This window comes from Aythya marila, assembly GCF_965140915.1.
Source record: "Aythya marila genome assembly, chromosome: 5".
Lineage (NCBI taxonomy): Eukaryota > Metazoa > Chordata > Aves > Anseriformes > Anatidae > Aythya > Aythya marila.
The window spans coordinates 9,204,179-9,231,740 of NC_139046.1; the positions used below are offsets into that span (position 1 = coordinate 9,204,179).

General features: G+C 41.1%; 1 protein-coding gene and 1 long non-coding RNA gene across 2 annotated transcripts; both read right to left on the reverse strand.

The window, feature by feature from the left end:
• Positions 1 to 254: 254 nt before the first annotated feature.
• On the reverse strand, positions 255 to 15,510 carry LOC309878733 (nutritionally-regulated adipose and cardiac enriched protein homolog). Its single transcript, XM_082761613.1, has 4 exons — positions 15,335 to 15,510; positions 12,674 to 12,800; positions 10,765 to 10,791; positions 255 to 8,060 (listed from the first exon to the last, which is right to left on the reverse strand). The coding sequence occupies exons 1-4, from the start codon at positions 15,386 to 15,388 to the stop codon at positions 7,861 to 7,863; spliced, it is 408 nt and encodes a 135-aa protein (XP_082617739.1). The 5' UTR covers positions 15,389 to 15,510; the 3' UTR covers positions 255 to 7,860.
• A 1,187-nt stretch (positions 15,511 to 16,697) lies between these two features.
• On the reverse strand, positions 16,698 to 25,670 carry LOC309878542. The gene is made up of 3 exons (XR_014317574.1): positions 25,517 to 25,670; positions 17,624 to 17,724; positions 16,698 to 16,760 (listed from the first exon to the last, which is right to left on the reverse strand). It is a non-coding gene; the product is annotated as an uncharacterized lncRNA (long non-coding RNA).
• Positions 25,671 to 27,562: the final 1,892 nt, after the last annotated feature.

Here is a 27,562-nt window from a genome sequence, read left to right on the forward strand (position 1 = left end):
ATGTTCAGTGCAGGAAAGTCCATGCAAACTGTGTGTTTGGGTGAAAGAGGCTTTTATTTTCCCCATTTTCCAAACATCTCTAATGTATTGCATCGCTTTTGTTGTTTAAATTATTAATTTAACAGATATCCAGACAATCATTCAGACTCATCAGATTTACAGTTTTCCATGACAAACTAATCTGGAGTTTGACAAACTTTTGTCTTCTCTTCTAAATCAATGGCTTGGATGTGAACATCCTTGAACTAATGGGAATTGTTTCTGTATACAGACCCTAAATTCTCATCTCAGACCACTTCCCTTGCTGATGGAAATAGCCCATTTTTATCTCATTGGAATGTTTGCTTTGGAGGCCACAAATGTCCTTTTCTTATGCTTAGGCAATCTGGGAGGAGAATTAGGTTTTGCCTGGCTAGTTTCCACACCTGCATGCAGTGAGAAAATGCTCATATGGCTTCATGAGCACTGAAATTGTTTTAGAGTTATTTCTGTTCATGGTCTACCCTCCAGAAGTATATATTTTTATTTTTGTTCCCCACAAGGAAGAGTAAACCTAACCTGAACTATATTTTAGCATTCACAGGTACAAACCTAAGAGTATTTCTAGTTTTTGTTTGTTTGTTTGCTTGCTTTAAGCGATAACATTCCATGCAATTTCTGAATCTAACAACTGCATAGAAGAAAACATTCTGATATACTCCTGGCATAAAAGAGAAAAACACAACTGCAGTCTCTCAAAAAATTTTAACATTTGTTTCTGGGAGGTTAGACAATGATTTACTTAATATATAGCAAGTACTCTTTATTTCAAGGCAGGCATGTAATTGATAGCATCTTTCCATTCTGTTGTTGGGAGGAGTATTTATATAGCAATGCTTTCTCTTTAGTTTCTTTTGTCAATGCCAAAGAATGTAATCGAACTGATACTGCAAACATAGATTAATGTGAATGTATTCACCCGAGTGCTTAAACCTTTCTACCTCTCCTAGCTGCTATAACTGATTGAAGTGTTCTTGCATAAAACAGTCAAAAGAAAAGAATGCATGTAAGTCTAAATCCTATTTTCATTTTGAGCTTAAGGATTTAGGATTTATCTCATTAACTTCCTGTCAGATCCTTGTTCCTATAAAATGGGCATAGGTACCCAAGAAAGCCTTTGAGAATAGCCCTTTTAATGGGTCAAATAATGTTTTTTATTTATTTTATTTATTTTTTTTTAAATTTATGTCAGCAACCATGACTTGTTAGACATGGAAAGTTATGTTACCTGGCAAGTAGGATTTCACAGGAGTGGCAGAAGCATGGAGCTACTCATTAAATGGGCTGTGGCCCTCTTTTCCCAGCCCTCCCCTTGCAGGAGGGAGCTGCAAGGCACAGGTTTTTAACCTCCCTGCCTCCTGGGGAGGCATGAGCCTCCATCTGCATGGCAAATGCTCTCACCATGCTGTTATTCTGGATATCCCTCAAATCTTCCTGTTAGAACTTTTCTACTTGGCTAGAAATTCCTAAAAACTGTCATTTTAGCTTGTTGGTTATGGTGTTTATCAAGGAGATAAAGTACCTGGCAGCAAGAGCTCACTGAAATAACTTGAATTATTTGTTTGCAGTGGAAACAAAATATGAGAAGGTTTCGATCCCTCTTTCTTCCCACCTATGTTGCGAAGTGAGGGTGGAGATACCCTGACAGGAGGTGGGAATGAAGATCCATCATTGCAGTTGACCTCTTGGGTGATTTCTCACGCAGGCAGATAAATGGCCCTGTGGCAAAACTCCTTATTTTCCCTTCATTTCCCTCCAAATTTAGGCAAGTTTGACTTCAGTTTGTATACAGGTTCTGCACAGTGTTTACAAATGCAAGAGAAATTGCAAACTTTACTTTTTGTGGAAAAGAAAATAAGAAAAAACATTTCAGCTTTTCTCTTTTCTCATTGGGCTCTCTGGGGTTCGACGCCAAACTCTTCCCTTTACACAAGCCAGGCCTGATTTGTCTGACATGTTGCTCTGAAAGGTTCTCAAGACTGGTGCCAGCACTCCCTTGAGGAACCTGGTGCAGTCAGACAAGTGGGATATTAATCCACAGATTTTAAGGAAGGGAAATGTTTTAAAATAATCTGTCATGGTATCCCACATAACACACTCCAGAGCTTTTCTCCCACTTGCTCCTGCAGAAGAAGGAATTATTTTTCCCTTTTAACACTGTGAGGTGCAATTATTTGTGCCTGAAATACAGCACATCCTCCTGCAACACGCTGGATCTTGATGTAGTTAATTAACCCTTGCCACACTTCCTAGGCTGCTGCAACGATTTTAATCCTCTTTGTTGAAAGTGTGCTCACCATTTGGCTTCTACAGGTGCTAACAGCCTCCTTACACCAAAGTTTTTAAGAGATGAAAGCAGTCCTTTTGCCAAATGACTTCAGGAAGCTCAGTGCTGAAGGGCATCCTCTGGGGGGAGAACCACTGCACAGGGTCCACAGCCAGCTCAGACAGGTGGCATATTATAGCCAAATACTCTCTGAGTAAAGCTACTGCAGTTTTTCAGCCCAAATGAGAAATCAATATATTATGATCTAAAATATACTGCTGTAAGAGTTTTGCAGGCTTTTGCAGGTTTTTATTCAAAGAAAAATAATAAACCTCTTCCACTGACATCTCCTTTCCCTGGATTCTTTCTTCTTTAAAAACATTTATGGAATAATTTCACAGGGTTTTATTGCCATCAGGCAAATCAGGCGTTTTTCTCACATCTCTTCCTATCAGGGACAAGCACAGTCAAGAGGGACAGGAGAGTGCCATACTTCAGAATAAAAATAGATAGTGTGGAGAACTATTAGTGCTCTTCCCGTGAGGGATTTCAGCATTCAGGCTGTGACACAAGGGATCCAGCGTGGCAGAGCCTGGGCAGGCAGTGCTGACACTGCTTTCAGCTTTAGCTTGGGCTACGCAGATTTTCACAATTTGTTTTGGAAGTCTCCAGGTTTCCATAATTCATTTAACTGTTGAAAGCAGGATTGGGGCAGATCCTTAGCTGGTGTACGCAGCTTAGCTTTGTGAGCCTCGCTGGAGCCATGCCAGTCTGCACAAGCTGAGGGTAGAGCCTGGTCTGTTTTGGATCTTCTTTCTCATGCTTTGTATGCTCTTCTGCAGTGTAACAAGTGCTGATTTGGAGCATTAATTGCATGCATTTGACAGAAATTGAAATGGAGTTAGGTTTATTCTTTTGATACAGTCTCAAAAGGAAAGCTTTTTACTAGCATTTTAATACAGCCATTTGTAAACACTTGGCAAATAAAAATTGTGAGTCCAATCCTTCTGCTAGTAAAGTCATTGACAAAATTTCCTTTGGCTTTAGTAGGATCTGGACTGGGTTCAGTGTAAGTGGTATACTCTAGTGTTAATGATAATGATTTAATGTTTTATATATTGATGCTTTTTTGCTGGACGGTGCATTGGCTTTTTATGATTTGGTGATATATATGAATAAACTACTTGAAAAGTTAATATTTCTGTGTTTGGATTTTTGATAGTGAGTTGAATTTACTGTGTGCAAGTTAAAAAATAATTACCAAAGTCAGTGGTGACATCTTAGTTTGTTCCCTCATTCCCTGGTATCACCATGCTGCAGCTTGCATGGTCTTAGACATGACCAACCTCTCTGTGCTGATTCCTCTTGGTACCATCTTCCAGCAGTGAGCCCTAAAGCTGCAGCAGGCAAGGAGAAGGTACTTTTTCCTGGGCCTGCATGGGATGCAGATGAAAGTCAACGTGTTACCAAGTGTAGTGGGGTACCACAGGCTGCACGGGTACCACAGGCTGCACAGCAGGTTCATTTTCTAAATGCCAATTGGTTAATTTTCTTTTTGTAGCCCCAGACTTTCTCTTTAGGGGTGGGTCTAAAGATTCCCAGCAGGTCTCCTGGAGCAAAGAATTAATAAGGAACAAGTCCACTCTAATATCTTGGAGGCTTCTGAGTTATTTCTTGAGGGCAGCTGTTAATACTCTTTTTCTAGCCACATGCTGCCAACCTTTCTGATTGCTTCAAAGTGGCAAAAGGCAGAAATGTCAACTAAAGTTGCTGCTATGAGTTATTTCCAGACTAGCAGAACTGGAGAGAAGAAGCAAAGGAGTAGGACTGTAAGCAGTCTCTGGAACTCCCTTTTACCAGCACTAATGCCAAGTGCATTAAAAGGTTAATGTAAAAAAATCTAGTGTCATCTTGCTGTGTCCTTTTCTATCTCCTGCAATTGTATGAGTATGGATTCACCTGCTCGTGCAATCAGGTGCTGCTGATGGGGTGTAACTGCCTGAAGAGGGTGTTGGCAGCTGCCCTCCATTCCTGCTGCAGGAATGTACTGCACACTGTCAAAGCAACACTGCTACGGTCTGCTGATTCCTGCTATGGGGAATTTAACACCCATTACATAAGGGATATTAGGCATCACTTCTGCCCTTAGGCCCTCACACTAGCCCATTTTCATGCATAAACCTCTTTCTGCTTCCTTCTGGCCCTTTGACTCTCACCAGCACAGACACTGCTCATGGCAAGCCCACATCCTCACTGTCTGCTTCAAAATCTGCTGCAAGAGTCCTGTCCTCCATATTCCTCAGCCAGCTCTTTGAGGCAAAAACACGACCATTTCCAAGCCAGACTAAATAATTGCTCAGAGCCAGTTGACTTCAGGATTCCTGACTTTTATAGCTGGTCTCCACGCTGGCACCACAGTGAATTCATGTGAGCATTCAGTCCATTTGTAGTAAATTATATGGTCCTTCTCCTTTTGTTTTCCTCCTTATAGGCAATTCTCAGGAGTTGTACTGCAGGGAAATATTAGCCAGCACAACCATCAGGGGAAATAGTAACCAACATGACTGATTCATTATAATTTCAGGGCTCCTTTCAACTCCTCCAAACTCACAGACTCACCAAGGGGTCACATCTAGAAAAAAAATTGTCGAGCAAGAGTAATGAGAAATCCTGCCCAGCTCACAGCACTGAGGATAGATGTGTGATGGATAAAGAGCAGAAGGAAGACAGAGTGGGAAAAGGGTGTGTGTGTGCATCTGTGTGGCTGTGTAAGCAGCGTGGGTGAAGCAAGGGGACAAGAGCTTCAGCGTGAGGAGGAAATAAAGCAGGTAAGTCCACAGCAAACCTGATAACCAGAAATTAAATGCAGGCCTAGAGGTCAGAATTTTTACCCCTGTTCCCAGGCTAGTTTTTGATCTGCTTCCTTCAGTCATACAGATACATTGGTTTGAGATTCTCAGCTTCAGTTTCTTCAACTGAAAAAGGACACTGCTGTCCCAGGGATGGGGTTTAATATTTATTTATTTCAAACTATCTGGTGGTGCTCTGCAATGTGTTGTTTTGGCTCTCTGCAGTCTGTCGTGGAGCTGACAGACCACAGCAAAACAGTCCTGACCCAGGAGGCCAGCAAGGCTACGGGGAGGCTTCTGCAGACAGCTCAAGTGCTGCTTTTGCCTGTGCCCGAAACTGTCTCACCCAGAGCCAGGAATAGCTGCTCCTCTGCTTACTTTCCCTGACAGCCCGGTTGTGATAGCCATTCTCAGAGTGTGCCTCACTCACACTGATAAGCCTTGGCCCTGATTTATCACCTGATAAAAAGGAGAACATGGCCATTTTCCATCTGAAGCAGGGCTGAGGGAAAGGAGGTCCCATGCCCATCTCCTGGGGAGCAGCACAGAGACGTGACCATGCACACTGTTTTCACATTGTTCCTCCCAGTCCTAAAGAGGAGATCCCTTTTTATCTTAGCTCTTTGGCTTGTTTTCAAGTTACCAAAACCAGGCTGACAGCACTCAGGAAGGATTCCCTGTACTGCTCTCCTTCTCAAGATGACCCAGCTTTTGTCAGCCCAGGCTTTGCCCTCCTATTACAACATGCCACCACTTGCAGTGTGGGAACAGACCCTCCAAAAAAGGTCCCCATTTTGTATGTACTGAGTGCTAGGAGGGCACATCATTCCAGACCCCAAAAGGTACACCACTGATTTGCAGAGAGTTCCAGCAGCAACATTAAAAAGGTCATAAACAGAAGTGAAAACAGGAGTTGCAATCACCCCCTTGCCCTATGTGTGTCACAATCCAAACCTTCCCACCACGGATTCACCAGCACACAAGTTTAAAACTTTTCTGATTTATTAGCAGGGCTGAGGTGGGGAAAGGGAAGGGAAGCACCAGGGGACTTACCCTGTGAGCTGGGATACACAAGTGGTTTGAGCAAAGAGCCATGGAGCCAAATGCTCCTGCAGCAACCTCTGGGTCCCAGGCCAGCAGCTTGTCAGGTGCAATTGCTGTGGCCTTTGACGTCTTAGGAAAAACATTAAAAGGGCTACTGAAGCCACTTCTTTCTGTCTCTGACTGCATTTTTTTTTTTTTGTACTCATTCTCAGACAAGTTGCTGCCCACTCTGCTCCTGAAAGAAGGCTGCATAATTGGTTTCTTTTTATCCTCTGCCTGGTTTAAGTCCTTGGGCTGCTTGGACAAGATTGGTGGGGCAGAGAAGTATTGTTCTCTCTTTTTTTAAAAAAGTCAATTAAGAATAAATCATCAGTTTTTCTTGTTTTTAGTGGGTTGCAAAGGCAGAGGAGTTCTAGTCAAGGTCGTGCAGTCATCACATCCATATTCTCTGCCCTGTTTCTTTTCTCTTTCTTTTCTTTTTCTTCAGCTCATATGGGCTCTGCTGTCATCCTTACACTGAATAAACCCAAGCATATATCAAGTGTTACTTGACTAGAATCTAAGGCCTGAAAAGTGTGACATGATGTTTTTGTTTAGGAAGAAAACATAGCTCAAGCTCATAAGCTTGCACTTGCTTGATGTCCTCTCAGACACCCAGAGCATCATTCCACATTCATTGCCTGATCTCCATTAAAATGATTGGCTCCAGAGAGGTTGCACTGTATGGTGCTACAACAAAGAGATAACAGGGCTTTGACCCCACACCTTCATAAACAGTCCGTAATACCCTTACATAAGGTTTTGAACACACAGACATAAAAGCAAAACCTCTGACTGAAGACAAGCACCGCCATAAATCTTGTAAGCTCAGCTCGTGGGGTTTATGGACTGAATCAAGCCCAGAGGATTAAGCCACTGATTTGATAATTAACCTGGGATTTGATGCTGCTATGTATTATGTTAGGCAAATGCTCTGTTTACAATTAAATGAGTTTTCATGTTCTTTTTCACACCTGGGAGTCAAGTGAAACATTAAGAGTCAGCTCTTGCCCATGGAGGAAAAAATGCATGAAGGGAAAGAAGAAAGCTATTTGCCGTGATTTTACTAACAATCATTTCAGGTATATAAATGTAGCAGCTTGACAAGCCTTTGGCCACCAGAGCAGTGTTTGTGCAATAGTTCAGCTTTATTTTAACTTCTGTAGAATAGCTCTTAGGAGACTTGAGGAGAAAGATGATTTGGTATTTAATGCTTTGACCTGAGACTCGGGAGACTTTTATTCAGCATGCTGCTGCCTGCACAGATCAATGAATTTCTCTCTCTGCCTCTGCTCCTCATAACAGCAGTTCATAAGCTTTTCGGGGGACAAAACTCAGACACTTGTTTGCTGTTAAGGATGATGGAGCATCAGTTTGGTGGAACATCTTGGTGCTATTATTATCATTCAGTAATGTTAAGGAAAAAGAAAAAAAAAAAAAGGAAAGGAGAACAAGTAGCTGCTAGAAAGTGCACAAGAGGGGTGGTTTTCTTGTTCTTTGAGTTGGATGCTCATGTGTTCCTTGCATGGGGACTGAGTGGACAGGGAGCTTTGATCTGCTGCGTGATGGTTACCAGTGCTCTGAGATGTCTGCCAGGCTCACTGCAGATGGAGGTCATCGCTACTACCTCATAAACCAAGTCCAGCATTTATGAGCGATGTGTCTTATCTGAAGAAAGAAGATAACAAGTCGGGATTGAAATTCCTCCAGGACTTTGGTGTCTTGCTTCATGCTGGTATAGTAGAGACTCGCAGCCAGGATCAGCACAGCGCAAAAGGAGAGCCCCAGGAGCATAGGCAGGCCAGATGATGACCTGTCATGGACTGAGAAGGGGTGGGGAGGAAAAAGAAAGCAGCATTATTTTAGTGTCATCTTAAACACTTCCCAAACCTGACCCCCCACTGATGCCTTTGTCCTACTTTTCTGGGAACAGCAGGGTACACAGGGCTCCGGTTGTGAATACTTCTCTAGGCACCAGTTAAGTGATAGCAGGTCACACCTCCTGATGCAGGGTGGTGAGTATAAAAGCCCTCATCTAATGGTGCATTTAAAGAGTTTAATTATATACAATATGAACAGGATTACCATAGCTAATGCATAATCTCAATTTTCCTTCCAGCAATTATTTTTTATACCTTAAAGCTAAATGTTAGGTTACTAGGAGAATATTAAGCCACCTTACCTAATTATTTAATGCCTACAAATGTTCCATAAAGAGAGATCTAGATTTCTGTCCTTTTCCCTGGTAACTCAGCCTGTTTGGGGCCTCTGCTAATTACAGAAACATCTGAGACAAGGCACAGGCACATTTAGAAAGCTCTGGCTGGCTTAACCTCTCTCTAAGTGCTAGGTGTGCTAATTACACTGGAACATCCTCAGTGTTTGCTCTTATGCAGGAGGACACTGTAAACATTTTTCTTGCCTGTTAAAATATAATTAAAGGATGTTTAAAGTGCTATAGGTCAGGCATAGTTCATGTGTGGAAGTCAATGGGCTACGTTTAGCTCTCTGATGTCCATGCAGCTATTTAGAGGTGTCAGCCCTTGTATGTGTGTATCCATCCATGGGTATCTGGGATGCAGTTTGGTTCAGATCTGTCTGCTTTGTTTGGCTGCATGCTCATTGCACCATCAGTATTATTTTATAAAACACTTTGAGTATTAAACATGCAGTATTCACTGCATGTTTAATGCAGTGAATTCACGCCTGAATAGAAATCCAAAGTGTGCAGCTATTTTCCTGCCATATGCACATAATCAATAAGAAGATAAAAATGTGGCAAGGATTATTATGGGTAAAGGACCAACATTAGCTATAACATATTTAAATTAGCTTCTAATACCAGCCCTGGAATACACAGCAGTCAATTAAATTGTCATACAGATGTACAGAGAGGAAAGTAAAAAGTCGTAAAACCAAGCAAGAAACCATAATAATGTATCAAAAAGTGTATTGGGAAAAGGTAAAATGTTAATAGGCAGTCATTTTATAGCTAACCAGAAACCAAATCAATGTCCCATAATAGGTCTGACTGAATTATTTGCAGCAAATAATTTATTCCTTTGAATTTATCCTTTCTTTCTGTTTGCAAATTATCCATGAGCAGACTTCAATTTTTATAAATTTGATTATTTGGTATTATTCTATGAATGGTTTTTATGTAAGTATTTAACCAGTGAATTACTCACCACTTTCTGCTTATGCAGAGGTTTTTTTTGATTTGGAGGGTGGCATTTACGTTGTTTGATCTCCCGGGCCACATGATACAGCTCTTGGCTGGGTGGCTGCCTGCCTTTCAAAGCATGGAACCTGTCTGATGAGTGTGTTTTGTGAGAGTGAAACTTCTGTAATGCTCGACTGCCTTTCAAATCAGCCTGTTTCTATTAAGTGCTTAAAACTTTGAAGTGCTTAAAACTGTTTTTCATCTCATGAAAGTTACTTTCTATGTCAAATTTTTGGGTTATTTCAGATGAAAACTTGTTTTTTCATTATATCCTTTCAACATAGGAATATGCTTAGCCCAGAGACATAAAAAAATAATGTGGAAGAACAGTCCCAACCCAAAAATAGCTCTGAGCTATGCTCACACAGCTTAATCACACTGCTACAAATGTGTGCTGGAGTGTGTGTTTGCTCTTTTCTAAGTTACAAATTGAAAAAAAAAAAAGATGTTTAAATTTGTTGAATTGTTTGTTGGAACAGCATGTTCAGCCCTAGCCATGTGTCCACACACGTAAGAAAAAAAGCAACTTGTCTGTGAGAAGAGCACTGGACTGGCATTCAAGAGATTATGGTTCAGGTCCTGCCTTGGCCCTACATTTCCACTGTTACCTGAGGGATGTTTGGTCTTTCCTTTTCCACCAGACTCCTTCCCGCCCACAGCACCTTGTTCCTTTTGGCCTCCCACCACTACATCTCTGTGTGTGTACATATACATGGATATATGTACCCCTTCCCCTCTTACTGCACTGCATGCAGAAGGGGCTGGATTTTGGCCAAGACCTCTAGAGATGATCGCCATCATAATAACACCCAGATACACACATTTCCTTGGGGGTCTGTGAGGCTGCTTGGCCTCAAACATCCTTGCAAACAAAAAGAAAAAAAAAAAAAGATTATTTTTATTGTTTCTACCCCACCGCCAGTGTATAAATGAATTGTCTCTTCCCCAAATAAGAAAGTCAGCAGGGAGAACTACTGTTTCGCTTGGGGTGCTTTCCCTGCATATCTTAGTGAAAAACCTGTACCTATTTCATTGCCATAAAATATATTAATTATATTTAAATTAAAAATAGCTTCAGGGATTTCATTTTTGTTTCCACTATTTGTCTTGCTAGATGTCTTGTTTAAAATACTGCAGCAGACCTCATCAACTCTCTGTGCTTCATGTGCTGAGAAAGAAAAAGCAACAGCTGCCAACCTTCATATTTGGAGGTTTTATTTGCAGAGTTCATTCCCGCCACCACAAAGCAAACTCAGGTTAGTTCCATGAATGCCTCAAAGTTATAATGTGAAACTTTGACTTACCCACTACGTAGTCACAGCAGGAAATAACTAGAAAACAGAATAAAAATATTCTTACACACTTGGAAAGGAGGTGTCTCTTTGCTGAAGATAAAAGAAAAGCATGCACTGGATGGTATTTCTGAAACTGCCTGTCACCCTGCAGACACTGGGCAACTCCTTACACTGCTTTTGGCTGAATGCATTTATGCCAGATGAGGATCTATCCACCCCATGCAAATATGTAGATATAGGTGCACTTCAGGAAAATGAGAAAAAATATTGTATGAGGAATTTCATAAGCAGAGATTGCTGCTGTTGCAGGATGGCCAGAAGTCAGCTCTCACAAAAAAACAAAACAAAAAAAAAAACACCTCTTCCTACTCTGCATCATTTCTAGAAGAGAGATGAGAGAGACCAGAAGGCTAAGAAAAGAATGAAATATAGAAAACAAATCCGACTGTAAGACCCGACTGTAAGATGCAACTCTTATCCAACAGCATCCTGGAACTGCCTCTGCTTGGTGGCTGGGGCCCAGATGCAGTCCAGGATGAAAAGTCGGAAGCATGGAAAAATTCCACTGGTGCCAGCACCTTTCATCCTACCAGTCTCTATTTTAATAACGTTGCATGGACAAACAGCAAATCATCTAAATCACAGTCTGTTTGTAACACAGAATATCAATTATGAGTTGGGACATTTCTCCTGTCCTCATGGAAGAGTCAGAGTCTTTCCTATCCCTGCAGCTTCCTGTGGCTTGAGCACAGCTGTGCTGAGGTCAGAGCTGGTGGGTGCCAAAACCCCATCCCAAGCTGGACTGACTGTGGGGTGCCAAGCATTGATCTGGGGGCACAGACCCTGGCAGGGAGCTGAAAGAGGTGTTGCATCTCATCCAAATCCTGCTCCTGGGCAGTCAAAAGAGCTTTGAAGAGTTAAGGGCTGACTCACTGATTCTTCCCATGTGTTCAGTTTGTATAGGAAAGCCCAGGCTGTGCCAACAACCTTATCAAGAAACAGTTTTTAACTCCTAGGCACCAGAAGCAGTACACTGCAAAACCAACAAGAAGTCTGTATACAGACACAGCAGTGGATGCCAAGCCTTGTTTTTAGAAGCTGAGTAGCAGTCCGGACAGGTGGCTGACATGGAAATTTCTGTCACCTGTGTTTGTGCTGGCAGATGTATCAAAACCATACAATTTTAGCTTCCTACCAATAAACACAATTTGTCTTAGTCGGGTCTGTTAGTAAAAGCCAGAATAAAACAATTATTTGGTTATGATCTGCATTTAGCATGTGCAGAAGTGCAAACTGAATCCTTGTGTTAGACCTCAGCTTCAGGTCACTCCCAGCTGACCTACCTACAAGCTGTTATTTTGGTTCATGAATGAAAGACCAGAAGTCATGTTAGCTGTGTTGTTCCTTGGGCACTCTTATTTGCAGAAAACATTACATCCTGGCTGCTTTTAATCCCAGTGGGCCAGTCGGGCTCAGATCTTTACTGTTCTGTCCCTTGCCATGCAGGCTGCTCAGAAACATCAGAAGGTGAGCTCCCTCCCCAGTATTACATTCTAGTTACCCAGATTGATGTAAGCACATTTAAATTTGGTTTGTTTGAGATCCCCTATGAATGAAAGCAGTATTCTAGGGTAGACCTGGTGTTTAGCAAAACCCTTGGTCTACAATGGTCCTTGTGGTCCCGCAAGTTCGCCATGAGAACAGCCTGAGGCTGCTCTAACCTGATCCTCCAGGGCAGGCAGGGGAATGGACCAGGTGCACTTCTGCAGAGCACAGCACAGAAGGTGTCTGTCCCCTGCTCCATGCTGAGCTCAGAAAGACAGATACTACTAACAGAGGGGGAGGCTGATGAGGACAGACAGGGGAAAGGTTAAGAACTAGAAAGGTCATGCCAGAAAGCCTAATAGCTTGAACATACCATGTTCAATAACTTCTTCTGGCTCACGAAACCGAACCCTTCTCTCTGCTTTCCGTTTTTCCCCCACAGCTTGGTCCACTGGTGTCCTTTTCCTCAATATTGAAGGAGGACAGCTACTGTCGTCTGTCTAAAGAGTTGATCAAAAAACAACACATGGCCATTCAAACCAGAGTAATGAATCTAGGTGGAGCTTTGAGTTTTTGTGGCTATATTTTTACCACATCCCTCGAAGGACATGATATGAAACACATCTGATGTGACATTTACAGTCATATCGCTGTAATATGTACACCAAGCCAATATAAATATCATTGTCATAGATCTTCAGTACACTAAAGCTGTCTTTTCAGGAAAAAAAAAAAAAAAAAAGCTTGGATAAAGAGACAGCAAGGTATCAGAAAGGATTTCTCTAAATTGGAGTGAACAGTTATTGAAGATAGCTGCTCAACAGACTGGGGTAGAACACAAATATGATATGAAAGATAAGATTCACATTATTGGAAGCACCTTTGAAGTGTTCTGAGCTAGGCTGCTCTGTTTTGGATGTGATATTGCCATTTAAACAACTGAAGCTATGCAACAATCTCATGATTGGACATCTTGATGGGTATGAGAAGCAATTGTTTGCCATTTGGTATCACAATTATGTTGTTGCTCTGTTTTTTCCTTGGAAGCCACACTCAGTCTTTGATAATGAAATCAGATTGCTGTGGATTCTGCCAAATGACAAAAAAACAGGGCTGCAATAATAGTAATAAAACTCTGTTCTGTGTAGGAATGTTCCCAAAGTTAACCCCCCCCAAAGCAAATCTGAAGCATCTCAGTTCAGAGACACACATTGTCCTCAGAAAGTGGAGCAGCAGATGGCAAATTTTCTACTTTTCAAAGACCTAAGTGGGTGGCAGAAATTCTCCATGTTTTATTTTTACTTTAAGATCAAAGTTGTCTTTTCTACACCTCTTCCTTCTCTTTCTCCTCATGTGCCTTTTCCCCACTCAGTGGGGAAAAATGAGCCCTTTCTCCATGTTTTTCTTCCTCTTTTAACCTTCTACTCCTCAATGTCTGTTACATTTATCTAGTCAGATAGCCTTGCCCTACACCTTGTCTCTTTGGATGCTTTCCCCACACTCAGCACTTCATCCACACCCTATCTGGGCTTCAGAGGCAAGATTAAAGCCCATTACCTACAGTTTGGGGCTGGCCGACTGCCCAGGGAGGGTCCATGGGTTTTCCTGTGCATCACACATTGTATATGCCCTTTACTAAACACATGTTGACCTCATTGGCCTTGGAAGAGACACCACTATGTGCTGGATCCAGAGAGGGATTTAGGGGTGACATTGCTGGGCAGACCAAGCCTACTGGCATGGCTTTCTAGTGGATGCCTAGGCTTCCTACACAATTCACAAGACAATTATGTGTTTAAAAAAAGCATCCACAGCAGCCAACCCAATAAGCAGGAAACACATAACACAGACAGCAGGAACTGCAGGGGAGTGAGGAACGTTTTCAGCTTTGATACCTTCTCCTGAGGGATTTTTAAGCCAGATTTTAGCATCATGTATCACTGGTAAGGATGTTTTCTCTGAGCTTGGGGTCATACAAACATCAATAACACCTCTGTCTCATGACCAGAGGCAGAATGGTGGAGGTCTGTGTATTTTATCCAGCAGATCAGAATCTGGAAGACCCATGCAATGTATGGGAGATCTAGAGTCAACTTCTTTCTAAATCCAAGGGACTGTGAACCCACGCCTCCTATATGCACACCTTCATCATCAGAGCTATGGTGCATGTGTGGGACTGAGGGAATCTCAGTTGCTGTCACTGAAGCCATCTTGTTTGGCCTGGAATAATTAAATATTCATTGGGACAAAGAAAGAAAGAAAGAAAGAATGAAAGAATGGCTTTGCAGCCCAGTGTTTGGGTGCTCCCCTGGGGATGGAAGAGGTCTGCTCCTATCCTTGCTCCAATGAATACTTAATGTGAAATACTTAAATATTCATTGGAGCAGTCACTGGGAACAGGGTCTCTTGTCTACCAGGTGAGTGCCCTAATCACTCTGCTGTAGCCTTACATACACGCACACACACACACACATACTTTCTGGCATAATGAATATTTAATTATTTTGTGGAAAAAGGAAGCAGCTTCGGGGAGGCACAGCACAAGATGCCCAGCTCAGACTAGTGGTGGTTACAGCTTTGTCTGAGAGGGCTGCTCCAGTAGCACATCCAAGGAAACCAAACCTTATATTTGAAGAGATTCATAACTTCATGAGACGCTTTTGTCCATATGAGATTTTCCAAACACCCAACAGCAATGTCACATCAGAACAGAAAAACATTAAACAGCTAAGTAGTGGGGTAGCACCAAGCCAAGGAAAACCTTAAAAAGGAAGTGAAATTTATAATATTTACTAGGCTTTAACAACCTATGGAAATCAAAGCTGTACAGTGTCAGGGAAAAAAAAAAAAAAAAGAAAAAAAAAAGAAAAAAGGTACATTCTCAGACAAAGACCCAGTGTTAACAGGTATGACAAGAACTGGAAACCTACCGAACTGTTAGTTTCAAAAGAATATGACATTAAAAACAAGACACTTGTGAAAAATTCTGGGCATTGGGCACAAGGACACTATCACCCATCAAGAGATTACTTACCAGGAGCTCCTCTGCACTATGATCAGAAGGTGGGTCTGGACATATTTGGGACATGTACTCTGGATGCCAACATGAAGCCTCCCACACAAAGCTTTGGTTGGAAAGCCACTCACTCAAAGAAATGGGGAGGACCAGGGAAAATCATCTGGAGAACCCTCTGCAGCAGGGACTGAGCAGGCAATGCCAGAGTCCAGATGGGAGCAGCAGCAGATGACAGAGGAGTGGAAAGATGAGTTTCCGCCCTTCATGCCAATGTTGGCTTGGGAAGGATGACGTGGCTTGAAATGTACTCGGCAGCCAAAAATAGCACACAGTGATAATACTGGTTGTGCAGCTGGAAAGCAGGGCTTTCCTGGCAACTGGAGAGAGGCTGAATGGAGCAAATCACAGATAAACACCTACATATTTATATGCGTAAATGTAAAGTCGAGGCTGTTCTTTCCATAATGATTACTGCATTTCCATGATGATGTTGGTCTCCTTTCCTGAAAACATTCCTGATCTCAAAAAACTTGCAAGTGGCACTACTTTTAATCCTTTTCTTGTTCAGAACTATGTGGACAAAAGCCATGAGGAAATGTTATAGATGTAGTGGGTTCACATATATCTCCCTCCAGCACAGTTATGGCCTCACTTTATATGTCTTACAAATTAGATCCATTATTATAGTAATAAAGTGAGATTTGAACATTAGACATTTCTACAGATATTATAATAAGATTATTGATAGAGAAGAGAGGTGATTTACTGTTCAACAGGCTTTAACAGCCCCTTGTCAAATGCTGAAGGCTGGTCATCATTAAATATACAATTTCCAGCCAGAAATACCTGCCATGACTGCTGAAATATGGTGGTTTATTGTCTCTACAAGCACAAGCTTGAGGATTTTTTTGTTGTTGTTCTTTTCTTGGAGCTATTTATTTGCCGTGAACTGTCTAAAAAAAATCCAGTTTTGTGTAATTTTCCAAGTTAGATGGAATGTCTCAAGGTGGGACCCTGGCATTGCTCCTTTCACAAGGGACTTCACTGCAAAATGGCAGAGAAGACCCCAGTGTTGTTCTCTGTTACAGCTGTGCATGCTTAGACCAGGCCATCATTTTTCACCTACCCTGTGAAGCAAGGGTTGCAAGATGTGGCCACTGGCACCAAGACCCAGTCTCTGCATGGGTCTTTGATGCTTGGAAGACCTGCTGTCCTCAACCCTTTCCCTTTTCATCACTGAAAGCAGTGTCAGCATGGAGGGAGTCACATTTTACTGGCCTGGGGCATTTCACTGAATGCACTGTATCTAAAAACCTCCCAGACAAAAACACCTTACCTTCTCTTTCCTGTACATTGGTGTGTTGGAGGGCTTTTCCTCATGCTGTAACCGGCTCACAGCTGCAAGGCTTGTAAAACGTTCTCAAAATCCCCTTTCTGGTGTGTCCTGCAAGTGTTTCACATCGGTTATTTTTGGGATATCTAAGCTGAGCTTTTGGTAGGGAAAAGTCATTTTTCAAAACTTTGCTCATGGTAGATCCTAAACAAAGAGGTGACAAAACCTTTCAAACGGTGACCCTCCAGCTTATCTGGTTCCTCCTTGCTCCCATCATGATAATCACTTGCTACTAAATAATATAAGAAGGATTTTATATGCCTACTGTGGCCAAAAATACAGGTGGAGGTGGGAAAAGGGAAGTCAAAGCCTAATATTCATCTCCCTCTCACTTACCCTACATGAATAGTCTCATTCATTTTTACTAGCGTCATACATCAAGTCACATAAAAAAGGTCTTTTGTAGCCTCTTATTCCTGAAAACAGAGGCAAAGAGCTCATAATCTTTTAAATCTTTTAGACCTGAATGAGAAACCCTATTCTTATCTTTTTCAATGAATCTGATCTTATTGAAAACAAAGGCCTTTTTACAAAGGCCTTTTTTTTTTTTTTTAATCAGAATTTTTTGAGATTGTCTTTAAAACCCCCAGAAGAAAAGTTGTTGGTTTTTGTTTGATTGTTTGTCTGTTTTTAATTCTAAATGGCTCATTTGTACTTTTCAATGTCAGAACTCTTTTCAGTTCCAGAGATTCCCCTCAAGTACATTTTTTTTTCTATTAATTTGATTGAAAAAATATTAGGCATCTTATAAATATTTTAATGAAAGATTCCCATCTAAATGTTAGGAATGATCATTTAATAGCACCATTCTTGCTTTTTTTTTTTTTTTTTGCTTTTTTTTTTTTTTTTTTTTCCTCAACCTGTTAATTATATTGATAGTGATAGTTGTAAATGCTTGAATAATTTGTAGTTACCTGGGCACTCAAGTTCCAGTGGATAAAGATGTCAGGAGTTCAAATCTCATAACAGGGATGGATCCATTCCTGCTAAGTGCTTTTGATTGCAATTTAACCACCTAAAATTGGATATAGATTAGGAATAAAGCACAGTTTCATGCATGAAGTGAAGAATTCGGGGAAGATAACTTTCCTAGTTTCTGAAATCATTGGTAAAAAAATAATAGTTACAATACTGGAACAATTTCTGCTCTGGAAGCAGGAAGAATTTCCCTTAACATTGCCCTCCTTTTTGAAGTAATTTTTCATCTAGGCTTTGATCTCATTTCTCGCAACACATGTCAGAACCAAAGCTGGACAAAGAATTCATAAATGAATTGTTAGCTGAGGAGTGTCACCTCTATTTCTTTCTGCTAATTGTTCACAAATACATAGTGACTTTTGTGAACATATTCATTATTCAGATTTATTCAGTGGATAATTGCTGGGAGAAATTATTTGTCTGTAGATTGCTTGGAAGCATTTTGCTGTGACCATTTAATAGTAAAAATCTATCCAGGCTTTTAATACGAGACAAACTGAAAAGATCTGTAACTACTGATGGAGCCCTTAAGCGTGACCAATATACTGCAGTCTTAATAAGCAAATCCCCCTTTTTGAGGACAAACTCTACTACTTCCAGTGTTACATGAGAGAGAAAGCAAAGACATGTTAAATATCTGTTGTGCCGACTTTGAATGGCTCACATTGTATATGCAAATAAGTTTTTACAAGAAAAGAGTTGCTTAACTGTTTGCTCAGCAGAAAAATAAAACAAGCCTGAACAAAACATGATTGACTTCCCAGTGAATAAGTACGAACAGTCCACACAAAGGAACTAACTGCACAGCCAGTATTTTCGTGCAACACCCCAATGGAAGATGTCTAGGAAATAAACATAACATGATAAAACAATTTTACGCTCAGAGGATAGCTGTGTAACCATATGAACTCTTTTTCCATTTCCTTCTGCAGGAATAAATATTTTAGACAAGCAAAGTACTTTGTAAATGATGCCTTTGTGGGGATTCGTCTGGCCTGGTTCAATTATTTTGAAACCTAGCAATTTTCTCATATCATTGAATCTGGTTTTATTGCAAATAGGGTCATAGAAATAGTCACTCATTGTGATAATGGACTTAGTTTATCTTAACTATTAACACTTCTAGTAGGTTTACATACACATATATATTCAATATTTATGGATATGCACAGTGCATATATATTAATAATGAAGTAACTTTATCTCCAACAATCTGAAAACAAAATCACGTAATACCATACAGTGCAGGGTGCAATGGTAACTGGAAGCAGCATATCAGGATAACAGAACAGAAAAGGAATAAATAAATTAGAAGGAAGTCTTCCATATCTTCTTCAACTTCCAGAGTGTCAATTGAGCCTTTGTTCAATATTCCACCTTTCGTGGTTCTGTGTGCTCTTGATTAATAATTTAGAGATGCACCTTTTGGCAGCAAGGTAAGTTTTGTGTTTGCCAAGAGTGATTTTCCACCAGTCAGGGAATACATCAGGAAATAAAAAGGTGAATTGCCCCACAGAGCATCATTAGCTGTGTTCCTTCTTCTTTTTTCTGCCTCTGGAGAAGCAGATTTACTGCTGAAATGTGCAGAACACCCATGAGGTGTCATACGGCACTGTTTCTACTCCTCAGACCTTCCAGAAAGGAAAGCACTGCATAAATTCCAACCTCAAGACAAAAATCAGTCCTTTGGACTGTGCATTTCCATATGCATTCCATGACAGAAGGGTCTTGGTTAGCCTGTCTTCTGATGGTCACTCCAAAATGGGGTGTTTCTGAGGAACTGGAAAAAAGTCAGCCATGAAGCACAATGGAGACAGAGCAATGAATGGTCATATGTGTGTAGCCAGGTGCACTGATAGCAATCAGTTTATCTTTTCATATAATCCCTAATTCTTGTGATGCTCAGAGTCCCGTGTACCCCGGTGTGTTTGTCCCCCAGGAAGGGCAGTTTGTTCAGCCCAAAGCACAGCATCTCCAGTTCTTGTGGTGCTATATGAAGGAACTACAAGGTTATTCTCCCACAGAGACAGTCTCTTCTGCATTTATATATTTCTACCCTGCAGTTTTCCTAATGACCTATAGCTGTAAATTCCCCTTTGAAGCAGGTAGGCAGACCTGGGGCTACTTATCCAGGAAATGCAGGTATGGATTGCCAGTATTTGCCAAAATTAGATTTGTCATGGTCACATCACATGTAGCTGTCTGATCCAACACAACAAAATTTACTTCTGAAGCCAGCACCCTGGCTGTGTTTGTGGATGTAGCAGGTACCTTGGGGTGCTGATCATCTACCTGGGGTTGCAGCACCAGTTCCAAATCTACAGCGTGCAGGAGCTTGCTCTGGTTTTTCAGCTGAGCTCTTCTCCAGGGCAAATACACAAGCACCATGCAAAATGCATAGCAAGATAGCAAGATTTTGCATTGTGGTGAGAAGGTCCCAAGTGCAGGGCAGACTGATTTCTGCTCTGCTGTAATTGGCTAGAAATGATTTAACTCTGTTGAGGAACCTGGTCTTAATTCATCCTTGGCATGAATCCATTGATTTATAAAGGCATGGATCTGTCTCCATCTCTTAAAATTGCCTCTCTTATTCATGGGTCTTTCTGGGTAGATGTTACAAACAACCACAATGTACTTGTGATGATATATAGCAAAAAGAGAGAATTTCTGTGCTGCTGAAACGAACTTTCTAAATAATTACAGAATGATTCCACATCCATTTCATAATTAGACTCCTGAGATTACAGCCAAGCCATTATTTGTGATTCAACATGCATTTTTACTTTGGAAATATCCCATAAACCATTAGGTTTATTCCACCTGAGGTTTTCCCCTTCGTTCTGTTCATCCTGCCACTGGGATCTAAAAGGTAAAACATGTATTGATTGAATAAGAGTTACCAAGTAACCGAATGCTAATAACTGCTGTTAGCTCAGTGTTTCCATATCAGTCAGCCCTGTTGATGCTGAATGTGGGAGACAGACAGAGCTGAAGTGAGTGAGGTCATTCTGAGTCAGCTTTTATCACACGTTCATCATATTTTAGCAACAAAAAGGAGTGGAACTGAAACCTCTCCTTAAAGCAACTGGGTGGTTGCTGATGGCAGGGCTGCCACCAGCCAGGAGATGGCTGAGAAGCATGAACCCACAGCCAGCAGGTGGATGGCTGAGCTGGCATGAAATAAAAAGAGGGGCCAAAAATTATAAATAAATAAATAAATATATAATGAAAAGAAAAACCCCCAGAAACAGCAAAAGCAGAATTATCTTCAGTAGCTTTATTTCAGCAGCAATGACTTTGTGCTCTCTGTTGTGTTGACTGGGGCTTTCTGTAATGATTCCTCATTTACTCATGTGAGTTTTGACCAGCAGAGAAATCAGACTAGGATAATTGCAGGATATAGCCTAAAATGGGGATTAGCAGCCTTGTCTAAATCCAAGAGATATCAAAAGGCTCCCGTTGATTTCTGCAGGCCCATGGTCTGTTCTGAATGGATTTTAGAAACCTGGAAGCTGTTAATGCCAGACTGGTCCTGAGAAGGGCAGCGAGTGGGACTTACAGCGGTGGGAAGGGAAGAAGCCAAGGGAATCATAAAGCACCTAGACACAGGCATCACTGCATAAGATGATTTGAAAGCCCTGATGTAAATGCTTTTGAGCTCCATTTGTGGTGTCACCTTGGAAGGGGATTAGATTAGATTAGTGACATGAAAGGAGAACAGAAAACTGGAGAGAATAATGGATCGAAGCATGAGAAAAGCCCAAATGAGTGAAATATGCATGAATTTGAAGGAGCTTGGATGGTGATACTGCATGATGAATATAAAAAGCAAGTGTCAAATCCTGCTGTCGTTGGCAGACACTTTACAGTAATGTTAAATATATTAAAGTCTATTAAAGCTGATATTTGTTTTGGATTTAATTTCTTGTAATTAGCGTGTGAGACTCTTTCCTCCACCTCTCCACACCCTGGAGGATGGTGTTTTCAGAGTAAAACAAACGGTTTTAACAAAGAATAATTGGTACAATTTCCAAATCTGGCCAAGTGCTTCTGGAACCTATATTCACTTGGATCTCAATTTAAGCTGGGACAAGGAAACTAAACAAGGAAAAATTCAGACAGTAGATCAAAGAACACTTGTGCTCATTAGAATATATAAGTCAGGCTGAAAGCCAGCTATTTTTTGCACAAGTAAGCTGAAGATTTCAATTGTGGTTTTGTTCCAAGCAGAGCATCCTTTAGCATGTCTGCAGGAGTGTTGGGGGGGACCTGCTTGTGCCAGGTCAGTTGGTGTCTTACAGAAGGGTGGCTAAGAACAGGACAGGCTTGGACTGGCGAGTGTGGAACTGGGTCCAGCCTTGGTCCCTGACAGTTTTGGATCAGATCCTTAAAATAAAGGACTTTGAGCAACCTGTTCTAGTGGGAGGTGTCCCTGCCCATGGCAGGGGGGTTGTATCTGGATGATCTTTAAGATCCCTGCCAACACAAGCCATTTGATGATTTTATGAGAAGATGCCCTTGCTAGTAGCTTTACCAGCCTGTTACTAGCTGCCTTGTTAATAGTTAGAGCCCTCTCTGTTTTTCTACTTTTCTCTACTTAATTCTTATCAGAAATTTGGTCTGCGATAGGAACAGAAAGCCTCTCACCTTAAATTAGTATGTTGCTAAGAACCAACTCTTTTTCAACATACCATCTTTTTCATTTATTTTTATTTTTATTTTTATTTTTATTTTTATTTTTATTTTTATTTTTATTTTTATTTTTATTTTTATTTTTATTTTTATTTTTATTTTTATTTTTAATATGGAGCATTTTATTTTCATCAGCATATTTTTCGTAATCTCAAATGTATAAGCCTTTCAAACAGGCACCTCAATGAAGGAGTGGACATTACAATGCCTTTTCTTTTAAATCTAGGTAAATGCAAAGGAAAGGAATCAGCTTCACAGGACAGTTATAGAGATTGTGAATTACTGGTGTCTGAAGGGAGAAGGACTGAAACTGAGCTCTTGTTCTATCATGATTTTGACAACATAGCTATTCCCTAATGCAAGCAAAACCTGCTCAGTGCCTTGCATTTTCTCATGCATGGATTACACCTTGTGCAGCAAACATTTCTAGGACAAGTATGGAGGCTGAAGTGCCCTTATGCTCTCTACTTAGGGCTGATATTTCTCCTTGTGTATTGGAGAGCTGGAAAAAAATTAGACCCCTTTTGGACCACAAAAGAGTCATTCTAGCTCTAAAGTGAATATGATGGAAAGGTGATGCCACTACTCCTCCTTACCAGAAAAAGACCTCTCTTGCTCTCCTGACTCCAGCTCATCAGCCCTGAGTTTCAGACTATGGGACTGAAATACCTTTTCCTGATGCTTCCAGATTTGGCAAGCTTTGTCACTTGCTGCATTAATAGTGCTGGAGCTGGAAAATTGTGTCAGCTTCCCTGATGGATGTATTTGACATCCCAAAACAAAACAAAAAATACTATTAGTAAGGGATGGTATAAGTCTTTACAGAGCAGTTTCCTTCTATTTGAATGGCATACTTGCCCTACAAATCTTTATATCAGCTTTAAAAGAGCATTAGAGGAGATCTGATCTTGCCCCATTGTACAACCATGGGTGCTGCTGATTCCAATTAAGAGTTCTGCATGTGGAACCCAGGCAGGATTTCATCTCTGCTACTCACATCTGTGGGACTGATAAATCTCCATTAAAAGCAAAACATATCTGTTAGGGCGCTTTGGGTCAAGCTGCCTTTCCACTTACACACCTACAAAGATATTGCAGTGAATGGAAACTTGTTAGTGCATGTGTATAACATTTGCTCTTTGGTTAAATGAAGTGATGAGAAACACAAAGACTGGGGCAAGGAACCATTGAATCCAAAACACAGATATCAAGTTTCTTGCCTGATTAGGGCAATAAATTTTATTTTCCTGTGACTGAAGTCACTTTAATGCAAGGGGCACAGTCTGCCTGTGAGGTTGGCACTCTGCTCTCTCGAACTCTGGCTTTACTGGCTTCTGCCAAGCAGCCAAGTAATTTCATCTGTCATATTCCCACTGGCTTGTCTGCTATCACTAGCATATTACAACTAGTGAATTTCCAGCATTTTGGCATTCACAATGCACCGACACACAGCATAATCTTCTGAATAATACACTCTGCTTGCAGTACATGAGTGAAGAAAGTATCTGTCTGCTTCACACTTCCTTCTTTTAAATGAATTTTCCTCACATCCAGCAATCTCTGCACAAGGACACCTGGTTCTCATTTCTAAGCCCTGAAGCCTGCCCACTCTTCATCTGGCCTAGGTTCCTCTGGGATGTGCTGAGTGACTTTACCTGGCACTTGCCATGGTGGCAGCAAGTGCTGCAGACCTGGTTGCTCCTGGAGAGCATGGGTGAGCCCCATGCTGGGTGCCTCTCCTGTTTCTGATAGGTGAGCAAATAGAGAGAGACAGGCTTTCTTGAAGCCTGTAAGTTTTTCTTGGATGCACAAAGTGTCCCTCAGCTAAAGAACATCCAAAAAGCACCCCTGAGACAAGAATAAGAGAATATCTCTTCTTACTGAGTTACTTACTAAGTGTCAGGCTGATCAAAGGTGGGGGTTTGCGGAGCAAAAAAAAACCCTGCCATCTTTGAAAGGATGTTCCTTGCTTCAGCTTCAGCTCCTTGCATTCACCAAGTGGAAATCAAACACTCACAAGACACAGAAACAGCACTGCTTCTCCTTTTTCTAGAGAAGTACAACTTAAATAAGAAGTGTAGGGAGGTGAAAAAAAAGAAGAGGAATTAAAGGAGGTGGAACTGGTAGTTTATGTCACTGAAACTTGTGAGCCCAGAGCTGGATGTGAGGCATTGTTTAGCAGAGGAGATGGACTAGCCCTGGAGAGAAGAAGCCAGTGGTCCCATGTACGAAGCAGCCCTCAGTCCTTTGAGCCACCTGTTAACAGGGGAGTTTCTTTGCATGAAATCAGGGGTGGTGATGCCTTGGGGATGAGTTCCCCAAATCTTGGCTCTGTCCAACAGACTATACGCTAGCAGCTCTGGCCCAAGGAGTGTGCACGACCTAAAAGATTCACCAAACCTTTTGTATCTGAACTCATTAATTTGCTCTCCCCAAAGGTAAAGCAGCTGCTCCAGGATGCATATATAAAACTATGCATTTCAGATACTTGTCAAAATCTTCTATTGCAAAACTACCTAAATAATGACACATTCACTCTAGACACTTTACATGAGCAAAATGGAAGGTAGTTACAGGGTTTGGGAATGGCTCTAGGAAAGGTACATAGAGCTTTCCTGATCCATGCACTGGGAGAGGCTCACACCTCCTTTCTGTACAAAGTGTATTTTTTTTTGGGGGGGGGGGGTGGATCTGAACTGTTACCTGTGTTATTCTAAACACTAATGAAAAAACAGGCTCTAGAGGAGCAGCTTCCCATATTGTCTTTGTACTGGTTCTATTCAAAAAAGCCTGCAAATAAACTTTATTGCTGCTCCTAATAGTGGTTATTATCGATCATAAATAATATGCTCATTTTCATTACTCTTGTTTAAGACCAGGGCAACACAGGAGTTACAGATGTTGGTGAAGAGGCTGTACCTGCACCAGAGACTTTATAAACCAAAGGAGCAATGCCAGTTTACAGAAGACTAAAGGTCTGGACCTCAGCTTCCAGAGAGGCTGAACATAAAATGTAAGGAAAAGCAAGCCAAGAAGCTGCAGAGTTTGGACAAAAGCAGGTGAAGCAGTTTTTATGATAGAGGCTTTCTCCACACCAGCCTAAGCTGGCAAGAACACAAAACCTTTTTTAGACATACCTGTTGGTCATGATGAAAAGCGTAGGCAGCATTTCATGCTGACACGTCTTGCTTGGGAGGCCTGCTCAGAAAAATCCTTCATCAGAGCAGCAGCTGTCGTCTTCCCCCGAGCAAATTCCTTTAAAGCTGTCAAAGATGCTGTAATCAGACTAGGTCATCAAAACCGGTCCTCCTGAGGACTGGAAATAAGATCCAGAGATGATCATTCAGCTGCATGGGCAAGGTCTAAAACACTAAAGTTTCCATTGAAATTAAATGAAGGGGCTGTAATTGCTGTGAAAGAAAAGCAAAGCAATCATTGGGAGAGCCCGAAAGCTTTCAAACTACCTCCTGAAATGGTGCTGCCTGTAAAGTAGGGATCTATGTACTGCACAGCAGAATCTGATAGCAGAGCAAAGCTTTTACCAGGAAACCAACTTAGATAACTACTGGAGCATTTGTCTGTGTGCCTCTTGGAGCTAGGGCAAATTTTAATCGAGATTTCTACACACAGTTGAGTAGTTTTATTACTCGGCTAAATATAAAAAAGGTTAATAAAGTAATAAAAATGGATTCTTTGTCTTCCTGATTTCAAAACATGAAGCTGTGGTCACTATGTTTAATAATTTGTAAATAGACTGGAATGAAGCCCAGCAGCCATGGTGACCACTGAGAGGGGACTGCTGTGCATTTCTGCCCTCTTGTACTTGTGCTTGCATCAGCAGTTTTGCAGCTTCCATAAATTGTTTGTCAGTAAGGAAGAGAAAAGGGGCTCAACTCCTTTCTGCTCTGATGTTTACTGCAGTTGCTGGAGTTACATCTGGGATAAATTTAGCCTGGTTTTGATTAAACACAGTCTTGGCTAGAATTAAAGGGTATCAGTGTATCTGATTTTAGCTGCATTTACACTATATTGTTTTCAGTGTCTCCGATTTTAGGCTATTGATTCCATCTTGAGTAGTGGTACAACAAACAGATCCCAAAGTGTCCTTGATACTTCTCCAGTGCACTAGCATTACACCAGATATCGATTCCCAGCTCCTTATTACTCTAATTAAAAAAAGAAAAAAAAGGAAAAGAAAAAAAGAAAAAAAGAAAAAAAGAAAAAAAGAGCGGAAGGAAGGAAGGAAGGAAGGAAGGAAGGAAGGAAGGAAGGAAGAAAAAGAAGAGAAAGAAAGAAAGAAAGAAAGAAAGAAAGAAAGAAAGAAAGAAAGAAAGAAAGAAAGAAAGGAAAGAAAGGAAGAAAGAAAGAAAGAAAGAAAGAAAGAAAGAAAGAAAGAAAGAAAGAAAGAAAGAAAGAAAGAAAGAAAGAAAGAAAGAAAGAAAGAAGGAAGGAAAGAAAGAAGGAAAGAAAGAAGGAAGGAAAGAAAGAAAGAAAGAAAGAAAGAAAGAAAGAAAGAAAGAAAGAAAGAAAGAAAGAAAGAAAGAAAGAAAGAAAGAAAGAAACTATCACAACGCATGGTGTGATTGTTTGGACAACTACAGAAAAAAAAAAAAGAAAGAAAAAGAAGGAAGATAAAAAAGAGGAACAAGCATCATGTTCCCTAGGTGGGAATAGCTAGGGAAATCACTGATTTATCAGACATTTGATGTGCTCCCAGGGCTCCCAGCAGCAGTGCCCTGACTGCTGCAGGTAAGGAGGGGAGGGATCCTAAGCCTACAGCAAGCATCTAAGGGGAGTTTCTTGGGGGGGAAAAAAAAAAAGAAAGAAAGAAAAGAGAAGGCATTGTGCCCCTCTGAGTTTCTGAAAAAGATAGTTGGAGGAGAGGCTGCTTAAGTACAGGAGAAGTGGAGGTGTGTCACAGGGCATGGGGATCTCTGGAGTAATTTGGGAGACCCTGGCGCAGCAAGGCATGGGGAAAGCTGCTGCAGGGAAGGGAGGGGTTGCAGTCCCGAGAGGCGGATTATTAGTGATAGCAAGGAATCTGTTTCCCATAGCTGACTGCTGTTTTCATCAAAGTCCCTGAGCGTGTTTCACCCTGTTTCAGCTAGCTCTGTGCTGCCTTTTTATTTTATTTTATTTTATTTTATTTTATTTTATTTTATTTTATTTTATTTTATTTTATT